At 40.9% G+C, this 10,812-nt stretch overlaps 1 protein-coding gene across 1 annotated transcript in view; it reads right to left on the minus strand.

Annotated features, from left to right (window-relative positions):
• Window positions 1-10,592, minus strand: part of LOC137571459 (coagulation factor X-like) — a 31,931-nt gene extending 21,339 nt beyond the window's left edge. Inside the window, exons 1-3 of the mRNA XM_068280594.1 lie at window positions 10,486-10,592; window positions 3,888-3,964; window positions 3,343-3,497 (exon numbers count right to left, since the gene is read on the minus strand). Of these exons, the coding sequence (XP_068136695.1) occupies window positions 3,343-3,497; window positions 3,888-3,954 (222 nt within the window). The 5' untranslated portion in view covers window positions 3,955-3,964; window positions 10,486-10,592. The remainder of the gene's footprint in view (window positions 1-3,342; window positions 3,498-3,887; window positions 3,965-10,485) is intronic.
• Window positions 10,593-10,812: the final 220 nt, after the last annotated feature.

Below are 10,812 nucleotides of genomic sequence, written 5' to 3' on the forward strand. Positions count from 1 at the left end.
CAATGTATATAACACAAGTTACGCACTTTGCATAATGCCAGCTAATCTAGATTAAGCATTTCAGCCAGCGGGTATTTTTCACCTTATGGACGAGAGGAATTTTCCCAATTTCAGCACTCCTCCCTTTCATTCCACAATAACTTTATGACTACTTATCACAAAGAAATGATCTATACCTTGTTTTTTCCACCACCAATTGTTAAGATTTTTTTTATTCCAAATGCATTTTAATGGGAATAGTTAAGGAAAAAATGGAAAAAAATCATTATTTCACAGTTTTTGGCCATTATAGTTTTAAAATACCACATGCTACCGTAATTAAAATCCACACATTTTATTTGCCTATTTGTCACAGTTATTGCAATGTTAAAATTATATCCCTAGTATAATGTATGGTGACAATATTTTATTTGGAAATAAAGGTACATTTTTTTCAGTTTTACATCCATCGCTAATTTTTAGCCCATACATTTATAATAATTTGCCCTCTTGACATACATATTAATTTTTTTTTTAATCCCTAAAGTCAGTAGGTGTAATTTTACTACTTGGCCACAAGATGTCTGAGCAAATCCTATGTAGCGTACAAGTACGCTACATAGGAAACAATGTGTTGCTACATTGTAACTAGGGAAGTGACACAGGCTTTAATGGAAGCCTTCATCACGGGTGGCCTGCCAACGTGACTAGCATGTCCTGCGGCTGTAGCAGCTGCCACTGCAGACGTGAGGCTCACGTCCGCGTGGCATAAATGGTTAGTGGAATCTACCCCAAGGTCAAATGCTGGTCATCCTTGAGATGTTTCTGCAGCTTAATTGGAGTCCACCTGTGGTAAATTCAGTTGATGATTGGACATGATTTTCGAAAGGCACACGCCTGTCTACATAAGGTCCCACAGTTGATAGTTCATGGATACCCCAAACCTTTATTTCATGTACACTTCTATGATACATGGCAAGAATACTGTCACCCCTATCCCCATGCGCACATACAGTGGGTTGCAAAAGTATTTGGCCCCCTTGAAGTTTTCCACATTTTGTCATATTACTGCCACAAACATGAATCAATTTTATTGGAATTCCACATGAAAGACCAATACAAAGTGGTGTACACATGAGAAGTGGAACAAAAATCATACATGATTCCAAACATTTTTTACAAATAAATAACTACAAAGTGGTGTGTGCATAATTATTCGGCCCCCTTTGATCTGAGTGCAGTCAGTTGCCTATAGACATTACCTGATGAGTGCTAATGACTAAATAGAGTGCGCCTGTGTGTAATCTAATGTCAGTGCAAATACAGCTGCTCTGTGAGGGCCTCAGAGGTTGTCTACGAGAATATTGGGAGCAACAACACCATGAAGTCCAAAGAACACACAAGACAGGTCAGGGATCAAGTTATTGAGAAATTTAAAACAGGCTTAGGCTACAAAAAGATTTACAAACCCTTGAACATCCCACGGAGCACTGTTCAAGTGATCATTCAAAATTGGAAGGAGTATGGCACAACTGTACACCTACCAAGACAAGGCCATCCACCTAAACTTACAGGCCGAACAAGGAGAGCGCTGATCAGAAATGCAGTCAAGAGGCCCATGGTGACTCTGGACGAGATGCAGAGATCTACAGCTCAGGTGGGAGACTCTGTTCACAGGACAACTATTAGTCATGCACTGTACAAAGTTGGCCTTTATGGAAGAGTGGCAAGAAGAAAGGCATTGTTAACAGAAAGCATAAGAAGTCCCGTTTGCAGTTTGCCACAAGCCATGTGGGGGGACACAGCAAAAAGTTCCATTTTGGTCTCATCTGACCAGGGCACCTTCTTCCACATGAAGAAGGTGCTCTGGTCAGATGAGACCAAAATGGAACTTTTTCGCCAAAATGCAAAACGCTATGTGTGGCAGAAAACTAACACTGCACATCACTCTGAACACACCATCCCCACTGTCAAATATGGTGGTGGCAGCATCATGCTCGGGGGGTGCATCTCTTCAGCAGGGACAGGGAAGCTGGTCAGAGTTGATGGGAAGATGGAGGGAGCCAAATACAGGGCAATCTTGGAAGAAAACCTCTTGGAGACTGCAAAAGACTTGAGACTGGGGCGGAGGGTTAACCTTCCAGCAGGACAATGACCCTAAACATAAAGCCAGGGCAACAATGGAATGGTTTAACCACTTGCCGACCGCACACTCATACCGTGCGGCGGCAAAGTGGTAGCTGGAGGACCAGCGACGCAGATCTGCGTCGCCAGGTGCCTCCCTAATTAATCAGGAAAGGCCACTCGTGCGAGCGGCCATTTCCTGTTAGATCACAGAGCAGGTCGCGGCTCGCAGACTAAATGTAAACGCAGGAGACGCATGTCTCCTTTGTTTACATTGAACGGCGCAAGGCAGATCGGCGATCCCCGGGCAATCAGCGGCCGGGGATCGCCGCCATGTGACAGGGGACATCCTGTCACAGGCTGCACAGGACGGATAGCGTCCTGTGCAGCGCGGATCACGAGGGGGGAGAGGTAGGAGAGGGAGGGGGGTATTTTGCATCAGAGGGGGGCTTTGAGGTGCCCCCCCCCCCAACATGCCTGCTGACCAGAGCGATCAGACCCCCCCTGCACATCATCCCCATAGGGGGGAAAAAAGGGGGGCGATCTGATTGCTCTGCATGCCACCTGATCTGTGCTGGGGGCTGCAGAGCCCACCCAGCACAGATCACAAAAAACAGAGCTGGTCCTTAAGGGGGGGGGGGGGGTAAAGGCTGGGTCCTCAAGTGGTTAAAACAAAACATATCTATGTGTTAGAATGGCCCAGTCAAAGTCCAGATCTAAATCCAATCGAGAATCTGTGGCAAGATCTGAAAACTGCTGTTCACAAACGCTGTCCATCTAATCTGACTGAGCTGGAGCTGTTTTGCAAAGAAGAATGGGCAAGGATTTCAGTCTCTAGATGTGCAAAGCTGGTAGAGACATACCCTAAAAGACTGACAGCTGTAATTGCAGCAAAAGGTGGTTCTACAAAGTATTGACTCAGGGGGCCGAATAATTACGCACACCTCACTTTGCAGTTATTTATTTGTAAAAAATGTTTGGAATGATGTATGATTTTCGATCCACTTCTCATATGTACACCACTTTGTATTGGTCTTTCACGTGGAATTCCAATAAAATTGATGCATGTTTGTGGCAGTAATGTGACAAAATGTGGAAAACTTCAAGGGGGCCGAATACTTTTGCAACCCACTGTATATCCTTGAGTTCTGGGAAAGTTGAGGTGGAAACAGACAGATGGATTTGAGTTGAAATAAGGGAACATTACGTGAATCAGAGATGCTTTGGAGCTATGCTTACTGTCTTCTCCTGGGATTTGAAGATTTCCCGTGCCTCCTCTTGAGAACATGTCTCCTCATAGCATTCCCGTTCAAGGTTTCCCGGAAGAATCTCCTCTAGAAAATGATTGGCTCGCTTCCTCAGCACGTGATGTGCCTTTTCTTTCTCTACAAATACTAGAAGTTTCAAAGACAAATGCGTCATAGGCTGGCCCTTCACTCAACAATACAGTATACAGTGGGGTGCGAAAGTTTTGGCAACATTGTTAATTATGATTTTCCTGTATAAATCGTTGGTTGTTACGATAAAAAATGTCAGTTAAATATATCATATAGGAGACACACACAGTGTATTTGAGAAGTGAAATGAAGTTTATTGGATTTACAGAAAGTGTGCAATAATTGTTTAAACAAAATTAGGCAGGTGCATAAATTTAATTGATTCCAAAACCTTTAGAACTAATTATTGGAACTCAAATTGGCTTGGTAAGCTCAGTGACCCCTGACCTACATACACAGGTGAATCCAATATAGACATAAAAAGTGTTGTGTATCATTTAGTCATACCTTTGTAACATGACGAGTTAATCAGCAGGAAAAGAGTAACATAAAGAATATGGCTCAGTAGTTTCATGTTTTTCTGGCTGTAAAATTAGAATGTTAGGAACAGAACATTAATATTACTGGGCACAAAAAGAGGATATACAGTATGAACATACAGTTATATTACTTGATACAGTATGAGGAGGTATGACAATACATTTATATTACTTGGCACATTATTAGGAGGTATTAAAATACATGCTTATTACTTTGTACAGTGTTGGGAGGTATGAAAGTACAATTTTATTACTTGCCACAGTATGGGGAGATATGACAGTACATTTATATTAGTTGCCACAGTCATAGGAGTTGTGACAATTCAGTTGTATTACTTAACACAGTATGGGAATATTGATAAATACATTTATATTACTTGGTACAGTAGGAGGAGGGGTGACAATACAATTATATTACTTGCCACAGTAGGAGGAGGGGTGACAATACAATTATATTACTTGGTACAGTAGGAGGAGGGGTGACAATACAATTATATTACTTGGTACAGTAGGAGGAGGGGTGACAATACAATTATATTACTTGCCACAGTAGGAGGAGGGGTGACAATACAATTATATTACTTGGTACAGTAGGAGGAGGGGTGACAATACAATTATATTACTTGGTACAGTAGGAGGAGGGGTGACAATACAATTATATTACTTGCCACAGTAGGAGGAGGTGTGACCATACAGTTGTATTACTTAACACAGTATGTGGATATTGGTCAATACATTTATATTATTTGCCACAGTAGGAGGAGGGGTGACAATACAATTATATTACTTGCCACAGTAGGAGGAGGGGTGACCATACAGTTGTATTACTTAACACAGTATGGGGAGATAGGACAATACAATTATATTACTAGGAACAGTATGAATAGATATGACAGTACAATTATATTACTTGGTTCAGTATGAGGAGGTGTGCAAATACATGTATATTACTTGGTACAGCAGGAGGAGGTATGACAATACATTTGTATTACCATGCTTGGCACAATATGGGGAGATATGACAATACAATTATATTACTAGGCAAAGTATGGTGATATATGACAATAGATTTATATTACTTGTCACATAGGAGGAGGGGTGACAATAGGGGTGTAACTAGAGGGGGGCAGACCCTGCAATTGCAGGGGGCCCAGAGCTGTGGGGGGCCCCAACTACTAACCTTCCCTTCCTCTGATACAGGGGACTATGGCCACACTTGTGTTATGACCCTTGTGAGATGGGGCCCCAGGCTGTGAAGGGCACAAAGGGGAGGCAAGAGAAGGGTGTGATTATTTGAGGAGCCCCATCAAAGTTTTGCTGGGAGCCTCATGAATTGCAGTTACGCCACTGGGTGACAATAGTTATATTACTTGCCACAGTATGGAGAGATATGACAATACATTTATATTACTTGGCACAGTATGAGGAGGTGTGACAATACATGCATATTGCATGCTACAGTAGGAGGAGGTATGACAATATAATTACCGGTATATTACTAGGCATAGTATGGGGATATATGACAACACATTTATATTACTTGGCACAGTATGAGGAGGTGTGACAATACATGCATATTGCATGCTACAGTTGGGAGAGGTATGACAATACAGTTGTATCACTTGGCGCAGTATGAGGATATATGACAATATACAGTAATTACCGGTATATTACTAGGCATAGTATGGGGATATATGACAACGCATTTATATTACTTGGCACAGTATGAGGAGGTGTGACAATACATGCATATTGCATGCTACAGTTGGGAGAGGTATGACAATACAGTTGTATCACTTGGCGCAGTATGAGGATATATGACAATATACAGTAATTACCGGTATATTACTAGGCATAGTATGGGGATATATGAGAATACATTTATATTACTTGGCACAGTATGGGGAGGTGTGACAATACATGCATATTGCATGCTACAGTAGGAGGAGGTATGACAATACAGTTGTATTACTTGGCGCAGTATGAGGATATATGACAATACTATTACTGGTATATTACTAGGCGTAGTATGGGGATATATGACAATACATTTATATTACTTGGCACAATAGAAGGAGGGGTGATAATACAATTATATTACTTGGTACAGTATGGGGAGGTGTGACAATATATTTTTAATTGGCAGAGTAGGAGGAGGCATGACAATATATTTATATTGGATTGGAGATCGTAGTGGTGCGGGGAGCCTGTTAATGCCCCATACACTCCTGCCTGACTACGGTAATGGTAGTCTGGCCGACTTGGGGAGTCCTATTCCCTAAAGGTGTTTTCTGGTGGAAATGTTCTAAGAGTAAAAGCACTGACTGTATTAAAAGAGGTGTGATAATACATTTATATTACTTGGCACAGTATGAAGAGGTGTGATAATACATTTATATTACTTGGCACAGTATGAAGAGGTGTGATAATACATTTATATTACTTGGCACAGTATGAAGAGGTGTGATAATACATTTATATTACTTGGCACAGTATGAAGAGGTGTGATAATACATTTATATTACTTGGCACAGTATGAAGAGGTGTGATAATACATTTATATTACTTGGCACAGTATGAAGAGGTGTGATAATACATTTATATTACTTGGCAGAGTATGCAGAGGTGTAATAATACATTTATATTACTTCACACAGTAGAAGGGGATGTGACAATACATTTATATTACTTGGCACAGCTGGAGGAGGTGTGACAATAAATTTATATTACTTGGCACCGGATGGGGAGGTGTGACAATACATTTATATTACATGGCACAGCAGGGGCTTGATTCACAAAGCTGTGATAAATGTTCGCGCGTGAACGGGGAAAGTTAATGCGTGCAAACCTGTACGTGCGTTAACCCGCGCGATGAGCTTATCACAGCCATTATAGCATGTATCACAGCTTTGTGAATCAAACCCAAGGTGTGGGGACATGGCAGGAAATACTGAACATGAAGTTCAGACCTTTGAGAAAGGGGGTGGGGGGGGGGGGGGGGGTAATTAATGGCTGTGTGCCAATGGTTTAATCCAAAATCGAGTGTGCAGTATGGTATACGAATTGATAACTGTGACCAATCAGCTTGGCAAATTGGATCATAATTGATCTGTGTGTGCCTAGCTTATGTCTCTCTAAACCACAGCAGTGAGTTATAAAATGCCTCTTTCCAGTAGTGCTGCCTAGTGTGCTGTGTTATGGTCGATATCCCGCCAATTTGTGTTGATGTAGGGTAGAGCAGTAAATCATTGGAAGACCAGTCAGAATGTAATTGCTGTCTGAATTAAGAATGTGTTGCAGAGATTTCCTGTCACTTTCACAGCTTGGTGACATCTGTCAGTGAGACAGCAGCACATCTGAGCATCGTCTACGTCCTGCAGCCTGCAAAGAAAAGTTCACAGTAGTAAAGCTTGGTACACACTTTTAATTATGATTGGCCGATCACTGACCAATTTTACTACGTCCATGTGGTATGAGGGTTTATCTGCACAATCTGTTCATAGTATTTAATGCCTGTTGACTCTCATACTGCATGGAGGTGGTAAAATCGGTCAATGACTGGCAAGTCATAATTGAAAGTGTGTACCGGTCTTAAAGGTGCATTCACACATCCAATTTTGATTGGCCAATTTTACCACTTACAAGTAGTGTGATAGCTTCCCTACACAATCTGTTCATAGTATTCAAAATTTGTTGTCCCTTTTACTACATGGAAGTGGTAAAATTGCCCAAATGATTGACCAATTAAAATTGGGTGTGTGTACCAGGCTTAAAGAGACACTGAAGCGAAAAAAATATATGATATAATGAATTGGCTGTGTAGTATGGATAATTACTAGAAGATTAGTAGCAAAGAAAATATTCTTATATTTTTATTTTCAGTTATATATTGTTTTTTTCTAACATTGCATCATTCTCTAATATGTGCAGTTTACACAACACTCAGCATTCAATGTCTTTACAGAGCAGGCTGTGAACTATTGACCTGTCCTCTGGCAGAGAAAAAGAATATTGTTGTCTGACAACTCAGATAACAATCTTCAGAACTCAGAGCTCTCTGTGACTTTGAAAGTCGTAGAACTCAATGGCTTTTTTGCATAGATAACAACTGGAGTCTCTTAATTCTTCCTGTACTGGAAACAACATTAGACTTATGTCTCTGCTCCTGATGTTTTATTTCTGAGCTGTACTACACATACAAATCATTTTATCATATTTTTTTTCGCTTCAGTGCGTCTTTAAAGACACACGCACTACAGAAGCCAACGACGGGTCCGTCAGACCCTCCCGCTGGACGGACTTTCAGCAGACAGTAGTGCGGACTGATAAGACTGTTCCTGAACGATCCGTTGAGCGGAGTCTGATGGACCCGTCGTTGGCTTCTGTAGTGTGTGTGTGTACGCACCTTAAAGGTACTTTCACACTGACACATTGGCCCTGATCCAATTAACGTTTGTCCAGAGTTTTCTCCTGGAGATAATTTTCATCTTATCCAAAGAATAACTTAACACTCAGCAATTGAAAAAGTACTAAAAAGTAGGCAAAAAAGTAATATCAAACTTATTATGAGGTCTTTTCTTACATGGTGGGTGCTTTAAAGGTATTTTATTGGTGAGGTTTAAAAGTTAATAGGATATGGGCCTAATATGTAACCCAGTACAATGGTCCATAGCTAGGCTAAGCCTGCATGGGAGAAGGTAGGACAAAGAAAAAAATGCTTACCCAATTCCTCTTTTGGCAATTATTTAGCGAATACTAATACTGTTTCTCTCTTTAGAATAACTTTTAAAGGACAACTATTGCAAAAATAGTAGGCAGTTATAATCTGACAGAACCGACATGTTTTTGGCCAGTCCATCTCCTCATGGGGGATTATCAGGGTTTTCTTTGTTTTCAACAGCATTTCCTGAACAGTACTGTAGTTGCAAAGTCAAACTGACAAAATAGCATGCAAGTGAGTAGGGAGGCTGGCTGGTATCTTACTATTACAGCACCTAAACTGCTGTTCAGGAAATGCTGTTTAAAACAAAGAAAATCCTGAGAATCCCCAATGAGGAGATGGACAGGCCCAAAACCTGTCATTTCTGCCAGATTTTAACTGCCTACCTTTTTCGCAATAGTGGTCCTTTAAGCATTTTACAATTACATAGTTACATAGTTACTTGGGTTGAAAAAAGACATATGTACATCGAGTTAAACCAGAGAACAAAGTACAACTCCAGCCTGCTCCCTCATATATCCCTGTTGATCCAGAGGAAGGCGAAAAACCCTTACAAGGCGTGGTCCAATTAGCCCCAAAAGGGAAAAATTCCTTCCCGACTCCAGATGGCAATCAGATATAATCCCTGGATCAACATCATTGGGCATTCCTAGTAATTGTAGCCATGGATGTCTTTCAACGCAAGGAAAGCATCTAAACCCCCTTTAAATGCAGGTATCGAATTTGTAATAGTACACAAAAGTAGGCAAAAAAGTACTATCAAAATTATTTTGAGTATTGCTTGCTGGCAGTTTAAAAAGAATTTTATGACAAGGTGTGAAATTATCATCAGGGAGAAAACTAAGGAGAAAAAGTGAATTGCATACGGGCCCTTGCTTTTAAATACAGGAAGCTGTTAGCTAAAACATAGTGTAGTGTGGAGGGTTAATTTAGTATACTTATTGCAGCATAAAATAGTCACACCCCCACCATCACTTCCTGTGAGGTGTATCATTGCTGAATGGTCTGAGCCCAGGCTATAAACAGTTATTGGATGTACCGTAATTAGTTATTGGCAGTAAGCATCCAAAGTGGCCAGTCAGTCTGTCCCCAGCAGATTTGGTCAGTACAGGCAAGCGATTGCTACCAATCCAATACTTTCCAGGTAACTATCAGTTATGCTAAAATCTAAGTATTGTGAAAAAGCAGCAAACATCAAGCAGTAACAGCATACAAAATAAGCAGCCCCTAACACCATGAGAACAATACTGAAGAACAGAGGCCCTAGATTTACCTATATTTTCAATGTATCACAATAACCAATTGGAAATTGCCTTGCAAGGATGTAGCTGAACTTTTATTTAATGCTGTAAATTGCTGCAGCCATTAGCATTGTGTTCAGTAGCCTTTTAAGTAAGCCCCAAATGGCTCATTTACCCAATTTATATTACACGTCAAGTCACATCCACTCAACAAATCCACAAACCACTGTTGGCATTGTGATGCAGCCCCAGTTAATAATAATGCATCGGCTGGTCCCTCACAGTGCACCTAAATACTGCAGACAAGACAATTTATGTTACCTCACATGACATCTTTATGGTGTGAGCTGCACTGTAGACTTTAGAAAAGGTAAGCTAGCAGTGCTCTGGAGGCGGGGCCGAGGCTGTCGCGCAGAGCTCAGCATTGCTTGGAGTGTGGATAAGCCCTAAAATTATTCCAGCTTGGACTGAGAACATTACAATTTTTATAGTTAACAGCATTCTTTCTCATTGTCTAAATTAAATGTTCCAGTGGCAGCAAAACACAGTGACTTTGGCTCCTTTTCTCATCGGCTCCTCGAGAACAGAATTTATAGATCACATACCTTGGTGGGAGTGCTGTGAAGTGTTATGAGGTAGATTCTTTAGTCGGTCACTCAGTATGCCTGAAAAGGTAACCCTTTTAGCTGTGCACTGTCAATGGACAGCACAGCCGAGGTCTGCATGTCACCCATAGTTAATCATCATCTCAAACAAATATTGACGGGGGCAAAAATCAAACATGTGACGCTGATCAGGATGTCAATGAGGGGGAGGACACTGAGAAGTCAGTAATGTGATGATACAAAATGGCAATTGCTGCTAGCGAGTTGCAAAAGAAAAAAAAAATCAGTTCAATGCTGTTGCACAAAAAAAAAATGAATCAATGTAAA

Source organism: Hyperolius riggenbachi, chromosome 4, assembly GCF_040937935.1.
Source record: "Hyperolius riggenbachi isolate aHypRig1 chromosome 4, aHypRig1.pri, whole genome shotgun sequence".
NCBI classification, from domain to species: domain Eukaryota; kingdom Metazoa; phylum Chordata; class Amphibia; order Anura; family Hyperoliidae; genus Hyperolius; species Hyperolius riggenbachi.